At 39.5% G+C, this 20,518-nt stretch overlaps 1 protein-coding gene across 7 annotated transcripts in view; it reads left to right on the top strand.

Moving 5' to 3' along the window:
* LOC128694541 (rho guanine nucleotide exchange factor 11) overlaps window positions 1-20,518 on the top strand; it is a 474,507-nt gene that overhangs the window by 118,708 nt on the left and 335,281 nt on the right. For all 7 annotated transcript variants that reach the window (XM_070095938.1, XM_070095936.1, XM_070095939.1 and 4 more), the window contains one exon: window positions 6,609-6,814. In XM_070095938.1, the coding sequence (XP_069952039.1) occupies window positions 6,609-6,814 (206 nt within the window). The remainder of the gene's footprint in view (window positions 1-6,608; window positions 6,815-20,518) is intronic.

Here is a 20,518-nt window from a genome sequence, read left to right on the forward strand (position 1 = left end):
TGTATTGGTGGATAAAAGGTTGATGGGTAGGCTCCAGGATGTACATGTTTATAGAGGGGCAACTGATATATCGGATCATTATTTAGTTGTAGCTACAGTTAGAGTAAGAGGTAGATGGGAAAAGAGGAAGGTGGCAACAACAAGTAAGAGGGAGGTGAAAGTGTATAAACTAAGGGAGGAGGAAGTTCGGGTGAGATATAAGCGACTATTGGCAGAAAGGTGGGCTAGTGCAAAGATGAGTAGTGGGGGGTTGAAGAGGGTTGGAATAGTTTAAAAAATGCAGTATTAGAATGTGGGGCAGAAGTTTGTGGTTATAGGAGGGTGGGGGCAGGAGGAAAGAGGAGTGATTGGTGGAATGATGAATTAAAGGGTGTGATAAAAAAGAAAGAGGTAGCTTATGAGAGGTTTTTACAAAGCAGAAGTGTTATAAGAAGAGCAGAGTATATGGAGAGTAAAAGAAAGGTAAACAGAGTGGTGAGAGAGTGCAAAAGGAGAGCAGATGATAGAGTGGGAGAGGCACTGTCAAGAAATTTTAATGAAAATAAGAAAAAATTTTGGAGTGAGTTAAACAGTTAAGAAAGCCTAGGGAAAGTATGGATTTGTCAGTTAAAAACAGAGTAGGGGAGTTAGTAGATGGGGAGATGGAGGTATTAGGTAGAAGGCGAGAATATTTTGAGGAACTTTTAAATGTTAAGGAAGAAAGAGGCAGTAATTTCATGCACTGGTCAGGGAGGTATACCATCTTTTAGGAGTGAAGAAGAGCAGAATGTAAGTGTGGGGGAGGTACTTGAGGCATTACGTAGAATGAAAGGGGGTAAAGCAGCTGGAACTGATGGGATCATGACAGAAATGTTAAAAGCAGGGGGGGGGATATAGTGTTGGAGTGGTTGGTACTTTTGTTTAATAAATGTATGAAAGAGGGGAAGGTACCTAGGGATTGGCGGAGAGCATGTATAGTCCCTTTATATAAAGGGAAAGGGGACAAAAGAGACTGTAAAAATTATAGAGGAATAAGTTTACTGAGTATACTAGGAAAAGTGTACGGTAGGGTTATGGTGATTGAGACACTTATGCAGCATATGGGAATCTTTATTCAGGAAACGTTTCGCCACACAGTGGCTTCATCAGTCCAATACAAAGAGGAAGGCGTAAGGAGAGGAGGAGAATGAGGTAATCAGTCCCTCAACCTGGAGTCGATGTGTTCAGTCCATCAATCTACAAGATTGATGGACTGAACACATCAACTCCAGGTTGAGGAACTGATTACCTCATTCTCCTCCTCTCCTTACACCTTCCTCTTTGTATTGGACTGATGAAGCCACTGTGTGGCGAAACGTTTCCTGAATAAAGATTCCCATATGCTGCATAAGTGTCTCAATCTTCAACTTGTCGGTTTTTCAAACAATTCATCACACACGGTAGGGTTATAATTGAAAGAATTAGAGGTAAGACAGAATGTAGGATTGCGGATGAGCAAGGAGGTTTCAGAGTGGGCAGGGGATGTGTAGATCAAGTGTTTACATTGAAGCAAATAAGTGAACAGTATTTAGATAAAGGTAGGGAAGTTTTTATTGCATTTATGGATTTAGAAAAGGCATATGATAGAGTGGACAGAGGAGCAATGTGGCAGATGTTGCAAGTATATGGAATAGGTGGTAAGTTATTAAATGCTGTAAAGAGTTTTTATGAGGATAGTGAGGCTCAGGTTAGGGTGTGTAGAAGAGAGGGGGACTACTTCCCAGTAAAAGTAGGTCTTAGACAGGGATGTGTAATGTCACCATGGTTGTTTAATATATTTATAGATGGGGTTGTAAAGGAAGTAAATGCTAGGGTGTTCGGGAGAGAGGTGGGATTAAATTTTGGGGAATCAAATTCAAAGTGGGAATTGACACAGTTACTTTTTGCTGATGATACTGTGCTTATGGGAGATTCTAAAGAAAAATTGCAAAGGTTAGTGGATGTGTTTGGGAATGTGTGTAAAGGTAGAAAGTTGAAAGTGAACATAGAAAAGAGTAAGGTAATGAGGGTATCAAACGATTTAGATAAAGAAAAATTGGATATCAAATTGGGGAGGAGGAGTATGGAAGAAGTGAATGTTTTCAGATACTTGGGAGTTGACGTGTTGGCGGATGGATTTATGAAGGATGAGGTTAATCATAGAATTGATGAGGGAAAAAAGTTGAGTGGTGCGTTGAGGTATATGTGGAGTCAAAAAACGTTATCTATGGAGGCAAAGAAGGGAATGTATGAAAGTATAGTAGTACCAACACTCTTATATGGGTGTGAAGCTTGGATGGTAAATGCAGCAGCGAGGAGACGGTTGGAGGCAGTGGAGATGTCCTGTTTAAGGGCAATGTGTGGTGTATATATTATGCAGAAAATTCGGAGTGTGGAAATTAGGAAAAGGTGTGGAGTTAATAAAAGTATTAGTCAGAGGGCAGAAGAGGGGTTGTTGAGGTGGTTTGGTCATTTAGAGAGAAAGGATCAAAGGAGAATGACATGGAAAGCATATAAATCTATAGGGGAAGGAAGGAGGGGTAGGGGTCGTCCTCGAAAGGGTTGGAGAGAGGGAGTAAAGGTGGTTTTGTGGGCAAGGGGCTTGGATTTCCAGCAAGCGTACGTGAGCGTGTTAGATAGGAGTGAATGGAGACGAATGGTACTTGGGACCTGACGATCTGTTGGAGTGTGAGCACACTCATCTGAGTTTTCTTTGATTTTTATCTTAATAGTTCTTGGTCTTATTACTTTTCCTTTTATATCCATGGGGAAGTGGAATAAGAATCTTTCCTCCGTAAGCCATGCGTGTTGTAAAAGTCAACTAAAATGCCGGGAACAATGGGCTAGTAACCCCTTTTCCTGTAAAGATTACTAAAAAGAATAAGAAGAAGAAAATTGTCAAAGTGGGAAGTCTGAATGTGCGTGGATGTTGTGCAAATGATAAGAAAGAGATGATTGTGGATGTTATGAATGAGAAGAAACTGGATGTCCTGGATTTAAGTGAAACAAAGCTGAAGGGGGTGGGAGAGTTTCAATGGAGAGGAATAAATGGGATTAGGTCAGGGGTTTCAAATAGAGTTAGAGCTAAAGAAGGAGTAGCAATAATGTTGAAGGATAAGCTATGGCAGGAAAAGAGGGACTGCAAATGTATAAATTCAAGGATTATGTGGAGTAAAATAAAGATTGGATGTGAAAAGTGGGTTATAGTAAGCGTGTATGCACCTGGAGAAGAGAGAAGTGTAGAGGAGAGAGAGAGATTCTGGGAAATGTTGAGTGAATGCATGGGGAGTTTTGAATCAAGTGTGAGAGTAATGGTGGTTGGGGATTTCAATGCTAAAGTGGGTAAAAATGTTATGGAGGGAGTAGTAGGTAAATTTGGGGTGCCAGGGGTAAATGTAAATGGAGAGCCTTTAATTGAGCTATGTGTAGAAAGAAATTTGGTAATAAGTAATACATATTTATGAAAAAGAGGATAAATAAAAATACAAGGTATGATGTAGCACGTAATGAAAGTAGTTTGTTAGATTATGTATTGGTGGATAAAAGGTTGATGGGTAGGCTCCAGGATGTACATGTTTATAGAGGGGCAACTGATATATCGGATCATTATTTAGTTGTAGCTACAGTTAGAGTAAGAGGTAGATGGGAAAAAAGGAAGGTGGCAACAACAAGTAAGAGGGAGGTGAAAGTGTATAAACTAAGGGAGGAGGAAGTTCGGGCGAGATATAAGCGACTATTGGCAGAAAGGTGGGCTAGTGCAAAGATGAATAGTGGGGGGTTGAAGAGGGTTGGAATAGTTTTAAAAATGCAGTATTGGAATGTGGGGCAGAAGTTTGTGGTTATAGGAGGGTGGGGGCAGGAGGAAAGAGGAGTGATTGGTGGAATGATGAAGTAAAGGGTGTGATAAAAGAGAAAAAGGTAGCTTATGAGAGGTTTTTACAAAGCAGAGGAATAAGTTTACTGAGTATACCAGGAAAAGTATACGGTAGGGTTATAATTGAAAGAATTAGAGGTAAGACAGAATGTAGAATTGAGGACGAGCAAGGAGGCTTCAGAGTGGGTAGGGGATGTGTAGATCAAGTGTTTACATTGAAGCATATATGTGAACAGTATTTAGATAAAGGTAGGGAAGTTTTTATTGCATTTATGGATTTAGAAAAGGCATATGATAGAGTGGATAGAGGAGCAATGTGGCAGATGTTGCAAGTACTATATGGAATAGGTGGTAAGTTACTAAATGCTGTAAAGAGCTTTTATGAGGATAGTGAGGCTCAGGTTAGGGTGTGTAGAAGAGTGGGAGAATACTTCCCGGTAAAAGTAGGTCTTAGACAGGGATGTGTAATGTCACCATGGTTGTTTAATATATTTATAGATGGGGTTGTAAAAGAAGTAAATGCTAGGGTGTTCGGGAGAGGGGTGGGATTAAATTATGGGGAATCAAATTCAAAATGGGAATTAACACAGTTACTTTTTGCTGATGATATTGTGCTTATGGGAGATTCTAAAGAAAAATTGCAAAGGTTAGTGGATGAGTTTGAGAATGTGTGTAAAGGTAGAAAGTTGAAAGTGAACATAGAAAAGAGTAAGGTGATGAGGGTATCAAATGATTTAGATAAAGAAAAATTGGATATCAAATTGGGGAGGAGGAGTATGGAAGAAGTGAATGTTTTCAGATACTTGGGAGTTGACGTGTCGGCGGATGGATTTATGAAGGATGACGTTAATCATAGAATTGATGAGGGAAAAAAGGTGAGTGATGCGTTGAGGTATATGTGGAGTCAAAAAACGTTATCTATGGAGGCAAAGAAGGGAATGTATGAAAGTATAGTAGTACCAACACTCTTATATGGATGTGAAGCTTGGGTGGTAAATGCAGCAGCGAGGAGACGGTTGGAGGCAGTGGAGATGTCCTGTCTAAGGGCAATGTGTGGTGTAAATATTATGCAGAAAATTCGGAGTGTGGAAATTAGGAGAAGGTGTGGAGTTAATAAAAGCATTAGTCAGAGGGCAGAAGAGGGGGTGTTGAGGTGGTTTGGTCATTTAGAGAGAATGGATCAAAGTAGAATGACATGGAAAGCATATAAATCTATAGGGGAAGGAAAGAGGGGTAGGGGTCGTCCTCGAAAGGGTTGGAAAGAGGGGGTAAAGGAGGTTTTGTGGGTGAGGGGCTTGGACTTCCAGCAAGCGTGCATGAGCGTGTTAGATAGGAGTGAATGGAGACGAATGATACTTGGGACCTGACGATCTGTTGGAGTGTGAGCAGGGTAATACTTAGTGAAGGGATTCAGGGAAACCGGTTATTTTCATATAGTCAGACTTGAGTCCTGGAAATGGGAAGTACAATGCCTGCACTTTAAAGGAGGGGTTTGGGATATTGGCAGTTTGGAGGGATATGTTGTGTATCTCTGTACGTATATGCTTCTAAACTGTTGTATTCTGAGCACCTCTGCAAAAACAGTGATAATGTGTGAGTGTGGTGAAAGTGTTGAATGATGATGAAAGTATTTTCTTTTTGGGGATTTTCTTTCTTTTTTTTTGGGTCACCCTGCCTCGGTGGGAGATGACCGACTTGTTGAAAAAAAAAAAAAAAAAATTCAGGGAAACCGGTTATTTTCATATAGTCAGACTTGAGTCCTGGAAATGAGAAGTACAATGCCTGCACTTTAATGGAGGGGTTTGGGATATTGGCAGTTTGGAGGGATATGTTGTGTATCTTTATATGTGTATGCTTCTAGACTGTTGTATTCTGAGCACCTCTGCAAAAACAGTGATAATGTGCGAGTGTGGTGAAAGTGTTGAATGATGATGAAAGTATTTTCTTTTTGGGGATTTTCTTTCTTTTTTGGGTCACCCTGCCTCGGTGGGAGACGGCCGACTTGTTGAAAAAAAAAAAAAGAACTATTAAGAAAAAATCAAAGAAAACTCAGATGAGTGTGTGTACATAAATGGTACATGCATGTGTAGTGTGACCTAAGCGCTTTTATGAGACAGAGAAAAAGACACCAACACTTTTACTGTACAAGTTTGTCTTGCACTCATTTGGCAGAACAGTAGTACCTTCCTGGATAGTTGCTGCCTACCAAACCTACAAATGTTTTTTTTTCCTTGACGAGCTGTTGGAGTTTGAGCAGGGTGATATTTTGTTAAGGGATTCAGGTTAGCAGGACTCGAGTCCTGGTGGTGAGAAGTACAATGCCTACACTTTAAAGGAGGGGGTTTGGGATATTTGTTGTTTGCATTGTCATCTGAACTGTCACATCTGCGTGCCTCTGCAAAGACAGTGATTATGTTTGAATAATGGTGAAAGTGTTTCTCTCTTTTTGGGTCACCCTGCCTCGGTGGGAGACAACCAGCTTATTGAAAAAAAGACAGGCGTTTTAATATTTGCTAGAATCATAAATACTGCTATATTAAAACAATATTATTGAATGTAAGTTTCTAAGTTTCAACCCTTTCCATAGTGACTACAAGTAAACTCTTTATTCTAGTACAAAAGAAACATCGGTGTGATTTTTTTTTAAATAATCTACAGCTCTTCCTTTTTATGTACTGCTTGTGATGTTGCAGTATAGAAATGAAGTGAAAAATAAAATTATTGGATTCTCTTCTAGGTTATGCAAGTGGGAGTGACACACTCACAGATCTTAATATGTCAGGGCCCAGTGGAAATCGTGGCAAAGCATCATCTCTTTGTAATGAAGATATTTCAGTTTTGGAACCCCCAGGAACTCCTCCTCCACCTTATGCATCTGGTTCATCAACTTATGTTTACCCATCTGATGAGGTGGATGAGAATTACTCAACTATAGTGGATGATGTGAGTACTTGGTTGTTTTGGTTTTTCTGTTATTATATATTTTTATTAAATATGTTTAGTGTAAAAAAGTGTATAGTATTGTAATAGTGTTAAGTTTACATGTAACTGAAATTCTATGAAGTCAAGTGTTTTTACTGATATACAATTACTCTTTGCCAATGACAGTTATTTCAGAGATTCTGATGATAATTGCAAAGGGTGGTGGATGAATTTGGGAAGGTATGTAAAAAAAAAAGAAGTTAAAAGTGAAAATAGAAAAGAGCAAGGTGACAAGGGTAACAAAAATTCTAAGCAATGATAGAGTGAGCTACAGATTGGCAAGAGGGACAGTAGAGGAAGTGGATGTATTAAGATATAGGGAGCAAATATGTCACCAGATGGGTCCGTGGAAGATGAGGTCGACCATAGAAGAGATGATGGTGAAAAGAGGTATGTGGTGTGTAGAGGCATCTGTGGAATGAAAGAAGTTTATCTGTGAAGACAAAAAATGAGGGAGGGAGTATGGAAGAAGAGAATGTGTTCAGATACTTGGGAGTGGACCTGTTGGCAGATGGGTCTATGAAAGACGAGGTGAACGATAGAATTCATGAAAGGAAAAGGGTGAGTGGTGCATTGAGGCATCTGTAGAGTCTTAAGGTTATCCATGGAGGCATAGAGGGAAATGTGTGAAAGTTTAGAGGTACCAACTTTCTTATATGGGTGTGAAGCATGGTTTGTGAATGTTGCAGCAAGGAGGAGGCTGGAGGCAGTGGAGAAGTCGTGTCTGAAGGCATGTGATGTGAATATTATGCAGAAATTTGTAACTTGGAGATTAGGAGGTGTGAGGTTGGAGGGCAAAGGGTAAAAGAGGTGTCATATGTGAGGGGTTTAGACATCCAGCACTTGTGTGAACGTGTTAGATAGGGGTGAGTGGAGGTAAGTGGTTTTGTGACTTGATGTACTATTGGAGTGTGAGCAGGGTAACATGAAGGGATTCAGGGAAACTGGTTAGTTGGACTTGTGTCCTGGAGGAGGGAAGTACAGTGCCTGCACTCTGGAGGAGGGTTGGGCATATTTACGATTTTAAACTAGTATCTGCACACCTATCAAGACAGTGATGGAATGAGTGTTTCTTCTTTTACAGGTCAACCCACCTTAGTAGGAGACAGTCAGTGTTAAAAAAAAAAGGAAGGGAGGGGAATTTGTACCATTATATAGTAGTACTAGCACTTTCGTATACGTATAGGTAGTGAAGATGTCATCTCCAAGAGATATTAGTGGTTTGAATGTGGAGAAGGTTTGGAGTATAGTCATTAAAGGATGATGTGGGGTCACCAAGGATGTAATTCTGAGGGTTTAGTAGGGGTTTCTGAGGTCCTCTGGGCATCTTGAGAGGATGGAGAGGGTTAAGATGATGAACAGGATGTGTAAATTTGGGTTAGAGGATAGGAGAGGCAGTGATCATCCCTGGAACAGTTGGAGGGAGGGATGAAGGAGGCTTTGAGTTTTAGGGGCTTAAGCATCCAGCAGGCTTGTGTCAATGTGTTAGATACAAGTGGAAGCAAATGGATTTTAGTGGATGTGCTATTGGAGTGTGAGCCAGGTAATATTTATGAAGGGATGCAGGGAAACCAGTTAGTCAGATAGGAGTCTAAAAGTAGAAAGAGCAGTACCTGTACTCTGAAGGAGGGGTGGGGATGCTGCAGTCAGAGGGTTATATGAATTGTGATGTCAGCACACTTCTTACAGGACAGTGATTTAATGAATGAGGCAAATGTGTTCCCTTCTTTAGGTCACCCTTCCTTGGCATGAGATGGTAATTGAGGTAGAAAGGAGTGCTGTATAATTTGAGTATTACTCCAAGTTTAACTTCTTTTTTTTTTGTTAACACATCAGCCAATTCCCACCAAGGCAAGGTGGCCTGAAAAAGAGAAACTTTCATCATCATTCACTCCATCACCGTCCTGCCACAGGGGTGCTTTACACTACAGTTATAAAACTGCAACATTAACACCCCTCCTTCAGAGTGCAGACACTGTACTTCCCATCCCCAGGGCTCAAGTCTGGTCTGCTGGTTTCCCTGAATTCCTTCATGAATGTTACTTTCCTCACACTCCAACAGCACATCAAGTATTAAAAACCATTTGTCTCCATTCACTCCTATCAAATACACTCACTCATGCTTGCTGGAAGTCCAAGCCCCCTCACAAACAAAACCTCCTTTACCCCCTCCCTCCAACCATTCCTAGGCCAACACCTACCCCACCTTCCCTCCACTACAGATTTATACACTCTTGAAGTCATTCTGTTTTGTTCCATTCTCTCTACTTGTCCGAACCACCTCAACAACCCCTTCTCAGCCCTCTGGGTAATAGTTTTGGTAATCCCACACCTTCTCCTAATTTCCAAACTACGAATTCTTTGCATTATATTCACGCCACACATTGCCCTCAGACATGACATCTCCACTGCCTCCAGCCTCCTCCTTGTTGCAACATTCATCACCCATGCTTCACACCCATACAAGACTGTTGGTACAACTATACTCTCATACATTCCCCTCTTTGCTTCCACGGACAAAGTTCTTTGTCTCTACAGACTCCTAAGTGCACCATTCTCCCTTTTCCCCTCATCAATTCTATGATTCACCTCATCCTTCATAGACCCATCTGCTGACACATCCACTCCTAAATATCTGAATACATTTACCTCCTCCATACTCTCTCCCTCCAATCTGATATCCAATCTTTCATCACCTAATCTTTTTATCCTCATCACCTTACTCTTTCCTATATTCACTTTTAATTTTCTTCTTTTACATACCCTACCAAATTCATCCACCAATCTCTGCAACTTCTCTTCAGAATCTCCCAAAAGCACAGTGTCATCAGCAAAGAGCAACTGTGACTACTCCCACTTTGTGTTTGATTCTTTATCTCTTAACTCCACACCTCTTGCCAAGACCCTCACATTTACTTCTCTTACAACCCCATCTATAAATATATTGAACAACCACGGTGACATCACGGTGATATGCTTTACATAACTAGGAGCATTTTCCCGTAAGGAAAATGATGATAATGTGATGATGGGAGATTCTAAAGAGAAGTTGCAATCGTCAGTAGACAAGTTTGGGAGTGTGTGTTAAGAAAGTTGAAAGTGAACATTGATAATAGTAAGGTGATAAGGGTATGAAACGAGTTAGTTAAAGAAAAATTGGATATCACATTTGGAAGGAGGGAGTATGGAAGAAGTGAAAGTGTTCAGATATTTGGGAGTAGATTTGTCAGCAGATGGATTTATGGAGGACGAGGTTAACTATAGAATTGATGAAGGAAAAAAGGTGAATGGTGCTTTCAGGTGTCTATGGAGACAAAAAATGTTAACCATGGAGACAAAGTATAGTGGTACCAACACTTAAATGGGTGTGAAGCATGGGTTGTAAATGCTGTGGTGAGGAGGAGGCTGGAAGCAGTGGAAATACCATGTCTAATGGTAATGTGTGGTGTAAATATTATGCAGAGAATTTGTAGTGTGGATATTAGGAGGAGGTGTGGAGTTAAAAAGAGTATTATTCAGGGGGCTGAAGAGGGGTTATTAAGGTGGTTTGGTCATTTAGAGAGGATGGAGCAAAATAGAATTGACTTGGAGGGTGTATAAATCTGTAGTGGAAAGGAGGAGGGGTTGGAGACATCCTTGGAAAGGATGGAGGGAGGGGTGCAAGGGGGCCTGGACATGCAACAGGCGTGTGTGAGTGTGTTTGGAGTGAATGGAGACGAATGGTTTTTGGGACCTGATGAGCTGTTGGAGTGTTAGCAGGCTAATATTGTGTAAAGGGATTCAGGGAAACCGGTTAGCTGGATTTGAGTCTTGGAGGTGGGAAATACAATGCTTGCACTTTAAAGGAGGCATTTGAGATATTGGCTGTTTGGAGTGACATCTAAATTGTCTAAACTATTTGGGCATCTCTGCAAAGACAGTGATTATGTGTAAAGGATAGTAAAAGTTTTAAATCATGGTGAAAGTGTTTCTTTTTGGGTCACCCTGCCTTGGTGGGAGATGGCCAGCATGTTAAAAAAAAAAAAAGTGTTGCATCTTGAAAAAATAAAAAATATATGATTATGATAATTACATATAGCCTCTGAGTCTGTCCAGATATTGCTTGTACTACTACTTTTCCATTATATTTTGTAGTTTATGGACTCTCTCTCCTGTTGATAATGGTCTGCCTCTAAATCTGTCTCAGTTTTCTTTGCTGACTCATCATTTATTTTACCATCATTATTTTGGTATTCCTCTATGTTTCACAATTTTTATTTGATCGTATATATCTTTTAAATCAAAGAAATCACTGTCAAGATGTATTTCTTTGTTTACACTGTATGAAAATAGTGTAAAAAAAGTAGCCATACTGCATCTCTCAATTTAGGTATTATTTATGTAACAAACAACTAATGGAAACGAAAGACTTTATCAATAAAGAGTAATTAATGTTAAAATACAATAAATTATAATTAATGTTAAAATACCACAGCTGGAGCAATTCACAGAAACTCGCACTTATCAGCAGGAGAAGAAATTTTAGACTTCAGTTTGGTCCTAGACTGAAATATCATCTAAAGATGAATCAAGAACACAAAAATGATGATTTGCTTACTTTTGGGCACTTACAATGTTGTGGTACTCTTATTGGAAAATGTAATCAATAAGGTACAAGCCTTACTTTGATCAGTTTTTCAGAGAAATATGTAAATACAGTACTGGACTGTTTAACAAAAATCAGAATTGCTCCTCCTGCACTTTAGAGGAGGGGTTTGGGATATTGGTAGTTTGGAGGGATATGTTGTGTATCTTTATACGTATATGCTTCTAAACTGTTGTATTCTGAGCACCTCTGCAAAAGCAGTGGTTAGCTGGACTTGAGTCCTGGAGGTAGGAAGTACAATGCCTGTACTTTAAAGAAGGGGTTTGGGATATAGGCTATTTGGAGAGACATCTCAACTGTCGTATCTAAGCCCCTCTGCAAAGACAGTGATTATGTATAAATGATGGTGAAAGTGTTGAACTATAATGGGAGTTTTTTCTTTCTTTTTGGGTCACCCTACCTCAGTGGGAAATAGCCGACATGTTAAAAAAAATAACTTGAAGGGCTGAGGAGGGATTGTTGAAGTGGTTTTTGGCATATAGAGAGGATGAAAAAAGATAAGTTGACAAAGAGGGTGTATAAATCTAGGGTGGAAGGTAGGAGGGGTAGGGGTTGTCCAAGAAATTGTGGGAAGGAGGGTAAAAGTAGCTTTGAGTTCAGGGGCTTGAGTATCCAACAGGCTTGTTGAGGGTGTTAGATAGGGGTGAATGGAGATCAGATTTTTTAATGAATGTGTTATTGTAGTGTGAGCAAGGTAAGAAGGGATACAGGAAAATTGATTAGCTGGACTTGAGTCTTAGAGGTAGTAAGGGCATTGCCTGCACTCTGAAAGAGAGGTGGGATGTTGTAGTCAGAGTGTGAGCAGGGTAATATTTAGCGAAGGGATTCAGGGAAACCGGTTATTTTATATAACCAGACTTGAGTCCTGGAAATGGGAAGTACAATGCCTGCACTCTAAAGGAGGGGTTTGGGATATTGGCAGTTTGGAGAGATATATTGTGTATTTTTATATGTATATACTTCTCCTCCTGCACTTTAAAGGAGGGGTTTGGGATATTGGTAGTTTGGAGGGATATGTTGTGTATCTTTATACGTATATGCTTCTAAACTGTTGTATTCTGAGCACCTCTGCAAAGGCAGTGATAATGTGTGAGTGTGGTGAAAGTGTTGAATGATGATGAAAGTATTTTCTTTTTGGGGATTTTCTTTCTTTTTTGGGTCACCCTGCCTCGGTGGGAGATGACCAACTTGTTGAAAAAAAAAAAAATACTTCTAAACTGTTGTATTCTGGGCTCCTCTGCAAAAACAGTGATTATGTGTGAGTGAGGTGAAAGTGTTGAATGATGATGAAAGTATTTTCTTTTTGGGGATTTTCTTTCTCTTTGGGTCACCCTGCCTTGGTGGGAGATGGCCGACTTGTTGAAAAAAAAAAAAAACTTTTGGAAAGGCTATGATTGAATGAATGATGGTGAATGTGTTTTCACCTTGCCTTGGCAGGAAATAGCTACTGAGTTAAAAAGAAAAAATGTAAATTATAGTCAATGATTCTGATTCTGGTAGACAGCAGCCACCCAGGGAGGTACTACCGTCATGCCAAGTGAGTGTAAAACGAAAGCCTGTAATTGTTTTACATGATGGTAAGATTGCTGGTGTCTTTTGTCTGTCTCATAAATATGCAAGATTACAGGTATGTCTTGCTACTTCTACTTACACTTAGGTCACACTACACATACATTTTTTTTTTTAACAAGTCGGCCGTCTCCCACCGGGGCAGGGTGACCCAAAAAGAAAGAAAATCCCCAAAAAGAAAATACTTTCATAATCATTCAACACTTTCACCTCACTCACACATAATCACTGTTTTTGCAGAGGTGCTCAGAATACAACAGTTTAGAAGTATATACTTATAAAGATACACAACATATCCCTCCAAACTGCCAATATCCCAAAACCCCTCCTTTAAAGTGCAGGCATTGTATACACTCATCTGAGTTTTCTTTGATTTTATCATAATAGTTCTTGTTCTTATTACTTTTTTCTTTTATATCCATGGGAAAGTGGAACAAGAATCTTTCCTCCGTAAGCCATGCGTGCCGTAAAAGTCAACTAAAATGCTGGGAACAATGGGCTAGTAACCCCTTTTCCTGTAATAATTACTAAAAAGAATAATAAGAAGAAAATTGTCAAAGTGGGATGTCTGAATGTGCGTGGATGTTGTGCAAAAGATAAGAAAGAGATGATTGTGGATGTTATGAATAAGAAGAAGCTGGATGGCCTGGCTTTATGTGAAACAAAGCTGAAGGGGTTGGGAGCATCTCAGTGGAGAGGAATAAATGGGATTAGGTCAGGGGTTTCAAATAGAGTTAGAGCTAAAAAAGGAGTAACAATAATGTTGAAGGATAAGCTTTGGCAGGAAAAGAGGGACTATAAATGTATTAATTCAAGGATTATGTAGAGTAAAATAAAGGTTGGATGTGAAAAGTGGGTTATAGTAAGCATATATACACCTGGAGAAGAGAGAAGTGTAGAGGAAAGTGAGAGGTTTTGGGAATTGTTGAGTGTATGGGAAGTTTTGAACCAAGTGTGAGAGTACTTGTAGTTGGGGATTTCAATGCTAAAGTGGGTAAAAATGTTGTGGAGGGAGTTGTAGGTAAATTTGGGGTGCCAGGGGTAAATGAAAATGGGGAGCCTTTAATTGAGCTATGTGTAGAAAGAGGTTTGGTAATAAGTAATATGTGTTTTATGAAAAAGAGGATAAATAAATATACAAGGTATGATATAGCACGTAATGAAAGTAGTTTGTTAGATTATGTATTGGTGGATAAAAGGTTGATGGGTAGGTTCCAGGATGTACACATTTATAGAGGGGCAACTCATATATCGGATAATTATTTAGTTATAGCTACAGTAAGAGTAAGAGGTAGATGAGACAAAGGAAAATGACAACTAGTAAGAGGGAGTTGAAAGTGTATAAACTAAGGGAGAAAGAAGTTCGGGTGAGATATAAGCAGCTATTGGCAGAAAGGTGGGCTGGTGCAAGTAAGAGTAGTGGAGGGGTTGAAGAGGGTTGGAATAGTTTTAAAAATGCGGTATTAGAATGTGGGGCAGAAGTTTGTGGTTATAGGAGGGTGAGTGCAGGAGGAAATAGGAGTGATTGGTGGAATGATGAAGTAAAGGGTGTGATAAAAGAGAAAAAGATAGCTTATGAGTGGTTTTTACAAAGCAGAATTGCTATAAGAAGAGTAGAGTATATGGAGAGTACAAGAAAGCTGGAGAGAGTGGTGAGAGAGTGTAAAAGGAGAGCAGATGATAGAGTGGGAGAGGCACTGTCAAGAAATTTTAATGAAAATAAGAAAAAATTTTTGGAGTTAAACAAGTGAAGAAAACCAAGGGAATGAATGGATTCGTCTGTTAAAAACAGAGTAGGGGAGTTAGTAGATGGGGAGATGGAGGTATTGGGTAGATGGCGAGAATATTTTGATGAACTTTTCAATGTTGACGAAGAAAGGGAGGCGGTAATTTCATGCACTGGCCAGGGAGGTATACCATCTTTTAGGAGTGAAGAAGAGCAGGATGTGAGTGTGGGGGAGGTGCGTGAAGCATTACATAGAATGAAAGGGGGTAAAGCAGCTGGAGCTGACGGGATCATGACAGAAATGTTAAAAGTAGGGGGGATATAGTGTTGGAGTGGTTGGTATTTTTGTTTAATAAATGTATGAAAGAGAGGAAGGTACCTAGGGATTGGCAGAGAGCATGTATAATTCCTTTATATAAAGGGAAGGGGGACAAAAGAGATTGTAAAAATTAGAGCCGAATAAGTTTACTGAGTATACCAGGAAAAGTGTATAGTAGGGTTATAATTGAAAGAATTAGAGGCAAGACAGAATGTAGGATTGCGGATGAGCAAGAAGGTTTCAGAGCGGGTAGGGGATGTGTAGATCAAGTGTTTACATTGAAGCATATATATGAACAGTATTTAGATAAAGGTAGGGAACTTTTTATTGCATTTATGGATTTAGAAAAGACATATGATAGAGTGGGTATGGGGGCAATGTGGCAGATGTTGCAAGTACGTGTACAGTGGACCCTCAACCAACGATGGCATCGTCTAACGTTAAATTCCACTAGCGATACATTTTAACGCAAAAATTTTGTCTCGACTAACGCTAAAAAACTCAACCAACACAATTCGTTCCATCTGAGACGCATCCGCTTGTGGCCAGTGTTTACAAGCCAGCCAGCCACCGCGGTCCCATCCAAACAGACAATCGGAACATTTCATATTATCACAGCATTTTTAGTGGTTGCACCTGCAAAATAAGTCACCATGGGCCCCAAGAAATCTTCTAGTGCCAACCCTACAGCAAAAAGGGTGAGAATTATTATGGATATGAAGAAAGAGATCATTGCTAAGTATGAAAGTGGAGTGTGTGTCTCCGAGCTGGCCAGGTTGTACACAAAACCCCAATCAACCATCGCTACTATTGTGGCCAAGAAAACGGCAATCAAGGAAGCTGTTCTTGCCAAAGGTGCAACTATGTTTTCGAAACTGAGATCGTAAGTGATAGAAGATGTTGAGAGACTGTTATTGGTGTGGATAAAGGAAAAACAGATAGCAGGAGATAGCATCTCTCAAGCGATCATATGTGAAAAGGCTAGGAAGTTGCATGAGGATTTAATTAGAAAAATGCCTGCAACTAGTGGTGATGTGAGTGAATTTAAGGCCAGCAAAGATTGGTTTGAGAGATTTAAGAATCGTAGTGGCATACATAGTGTGATAAGGCATGGTGAGGCTGCCAGTTTGGACCAAAAATCAGTTGAAAAATATGTGCAGGAATTCAAGGAGTACATAGACAGTGAAGAACTGAAACCTGAACAAGTGTTTAATTGTGACCCTGACAGTGTTGTGAAACACTTTAGGAATGTCATAAAGGAACGGGAGGTACAGGCCTCTATGGACAGATATGTTGTGCGACAGAGGTCCAGTGACTCTCAAGCTGGTCCTAGTGGCATTAAAATAAGAAGGGAAGTAACCCCAGAAAAGGACTTGAGGTGTCAAGTCCTTTTCCGGGGATTCCCCTTCTAAACACTAACACCATCCACAGTCTCCCCTCCTCCCATCCCATCAGTCATCACCAGTTCTTCAATAAAGGTAAGTGTCATGTATTTGTACATGTCTTCTTCAGTTCGTGTGTATTAAAATTAATATTTCATGTGGTAAAATTTTTTTTTTTTTCAATACTTTTGGGTGTCTTGCTCGGATTAATTTGATTTCCCTATTTCTTATGGGGAAAATTAACTCGACTAACGATAATTTCGATTCACGATGAACTCTCAGGAATGGATTAATTTCGTTGGTCGAGGGTCCACTGTATATGGAATAGGTGGTAAGTTACTAAATGCTGTAAAGAGTTTTTATGAGGATAGTGAGACTCAGGTTAGGGTGTGTAGAAGAGAGGGAGACTACTTCCCTGTAAAAGTAGGTCTTAGGGATGTATAATGTCACCATGGTTGTTTAATATATTTATTGATGGGGTTGTAAAAGAAGTAAATGTTAGGGTGTTCGGGAGAGGGGTGGGATTAAATTATGGGGAATCAAATGCAAAATGGGAATTGACACATTTACTTTTTGCTGATGATACTGTGCTTATGGGAGATTCTAAAGAAAAATTGCAAAGGTTAGTGGACGAGTTTGAGAGTGTGTGTAAAGGTAGAAAGTTGAAAGTGAACATAGAAAAGAGTAAGGTGATGAGGTTATCAAATAATTTAGATAAAGAAAAATTGGGTATCAAATTGGGGAGGAGGAGTATGGAAGTGAATGTTTCCAGATATTTGGGAGTTGACGTGTCAGCGGATGGATTTATGAAGGATGAGGTTAATAATAGAATTGATGAAGGAAAAAAGGCGAATTGTGCGTTGAAGTATTTGTGGAGACAAAAAACGTTATCTATGGAGGCAAAGAAGGGAATGTATGAAAGTATAGCAGTATCAACACCTTTATATGGGTGTGAAGCTTGGGTTGTAAAGGCTGAAACGAGGAGGCGGTTGAAGGCAGTGGAGATGTCCTGTCTAAGGGTAATGTGTGGTGTAAATATTATGCAAAAAATTTGGCGTGTGGAAATAAGGAGAAGGTGTGGAGTTAATAAAAGTATTAGTCAGAGGGCTGAAGAGGGGTTGTTGAGGTGGTTTGGTCATTTAGAGAGAATGGATCAAAGTAGAATGACGTAGAGAGCGTATAAATCTGTAGGGGAAGGAAGGTGGGGTAGGGGTTGTCCTTGAAAACGTTGGATGGAGGGGGTAAAGGAGATTTTGTGGGCGAGGGACTTGGACTTTCAGCAAGCATGCATGAGCGTGTTAGATAGGAGTGAATGAAGATGAATGGTATTTGGGACCTGACGATCTGTTGGAGTGTGAGCAGGGTAATATTTAGTGAAGGGATTCAGGGAAACCGGTTATTTTTATATAGCCGGACTTGAGTCCTGGAAATGGGAAGTACAATGCCTGCACTTTAAAGGAGGGTTTTGGATATTGGCAGTTTGGAGGGATATGTTGTATATCTTTATATGTTTATACTACTTCTAAACTGTTGTATTCTGAGCACCTCTGCAAAAACAGTGATTATGTGTGAGTGAGGTGAAAATGTTGAATGATGATGAAAGTATTTTCTTTTTGGGCATTTTCTTTCTTTTTGGGTCACCCTGCCTCGGTGGGAGATGACCGACTTGCAAAAAAAAAAAAAAAAAAAAAAAAAATCTGGAAAGGCTGTGATTGAATGATGGCGAATGTGTTTTCACCCTGCCTTGGCAGGAAATAGCTACTGAGTTAAAAAGAAAAAAAGTAAATTATAGTCAATGATTCTGCTGGACAGAACAATGAATTGCATCATTACGTTACAGAAACAAAATCTTGATGTCCTGTCTTTATTATTTATTCATACAAATTTTAAGTGGTGGTTTCTCACACTATACTCATTTCTTCAAAGTCACAGCTTCTGTTTTTGTGGACTTCAGTTAACCAGCTTCTTACTGAAGGACAACCAGTGGGAAAGACTCAGTTATCCAGGGTTTTTCTGGCTCTGTGGCTTTTCCACACTCAATTCCATCTTTCTTCTGGTTATTTTTTTTTTTTTGAATTTACCTGGAGTTTACCTGGAGAGAGTTCCGGGGTCAACGCCCCCGCGGCCCGGTCTGTGACCAGGCCTCCTGGTGGATCAGAGCCTGATCAACCAGGCTGTTGCTGCTGGCTGCACGCAAACCAACGTACGTCACTACTAACCAGATTAGAGGGACATTACAGAGATATAGACTAAAACACAAATCAACCCAAATCTGTGATAAAGTTTGTTATAAAGACTTTATTGTGTATTTGTGGTCTTTAGCTTTGTGGGACCATCATTAATTTTTTCACTGTCTCTCATGTAGATCTACTTCATCAAGGCCATTGCCGCCTATGTAGATCTACGTCTTAATGATGGTTTCCTCAGATATGCTGTGAACAATATATTTTGGGTTAGGCATGAAAGAGTGGGTCTCTGTGGTGGGTGTGCACAGTATAAAACTTTCCTTCATGATGGGAACCGTGAATCACTAACTGTGTGTCTGGGTTAAAATAGCGACTTTGAGGCATTTTTAGAGTGGTTTTTATAGTATTATTGGCTATTTCTTGGCATCATTTGAGAGACTTAATAGTAAAAAAGATGATGTTGGTCGATTTTGGACTAAAAGTCGCTTGAAATGAGCCTCAGTATAGTGGAAATGTTAAATTTTTGTGGGAACCCAACCCTTTTTGGAGAAAGGTTTTGTTCCCACAATCTGTTTACCTGGTCTGTTTTATGGGGTGGTAATAGTTTGAATGATTTTGTTATGAAACTAAACTTAGCAGTGAGCTATGGGGGCCCTCTTATCTCTCTCCACTTTATAGTTGACATTGCTAAGAAGGGCATTGAAGAAGATAAATGGGGGAAGGAGATGTACAGTCTTTGATTCTTATTCCTTTTTGGGGGGTTAGAGGTCTTTCATGCTAGAGATGTTTGTACTGCTCTTGTATCCTTATGTCCTTTGCTTTTCTTAAGCACTTATCTATGTACTGTACCTAACTTTCATATATGATATCTCTAAACATTTCTTTTCCATCTTATATTTACCCAGTTTTGTTATCTGCAACATTTGCAGCTCAGTAAAATTAAGTGATTTGTTCTCTAACTCGTATATGAAAAGAGAAGTTTTTAGCTATCTATAGCTTTTTTTTTTTAATCTAAACTTAACATTAATTTTTTTTTTAAATTTTATTACTTTTTTTTTTTTTTTTTTTGCATTGTTGTATCTTGTAACATTTCCTAGTGTAATTTACAAATAACACGTACTTTGGAGAGGAAACCTTAGATGACGTAGGTACTGTATACACATTACATCCAGGTTCCTTCATTTTTTAACCATAATTATTCAAACGAAGAGAAGCAGAGGATATATAAACACTGGAGGGAGTTGCTTTCATAGACAAGTGCAGTTTCTGTGAACCCTGAATACACAAGTCATTTATTTTTACAAGAGAAAAGTTTAACTAAATTGATGCACAGTATACAGGTCTCCCTCAACATAAGAACATAAGAAAGGAGGAGTACTGCAGCAGGCTTGTTAGCCCATACTAGGCAGGTCCTTCACAATCCATTCTACTAACAGAATATTTGCCCAACTCAATTTTCAGTTCTATCCAAGGAACAAGCTTTGATAATTCTATTAACTCATGTGCAAGTCCCACTCAAATCCAACCCCTCTCACTCATGTATTTATCCAACCTAAATTTGAAACTACCAAAGGTCTTAGCCTCAATAACCCTACTAGGCAGACTGTTTCACTCATCAACTACCCTATTTCCAAACCAGTACTTTCCTATATCCTTTCTAAATCTAAACTTGTCTAATTTGAATCCATTATTTCGGGTTCTCTCTTGGAGAGATATCCTCAAGACCTTATTAATATCCCCAAGACCTTATTAATATCCCCTTTATTAATACCCATCTTCCACTTGTACACTTCGATCATGTCTCCCCTCATTCTTCATCTTACAAGTGAATGCAATTT

This window comes from Cherax quadricarinatus, chromosome 51 (assembly GCF_038502225.1).
Source record: "Cherax quadricarinatus isolate ZL_2023a chromosome 51, ASM3850222v1, whole genome shotgun sequence".
NCBI lineage: Eukaryota > Metazoa > Arthropoda > Malacostraca > Decapoda > Parastacidae > Cherax > Cherax quadricarinatus.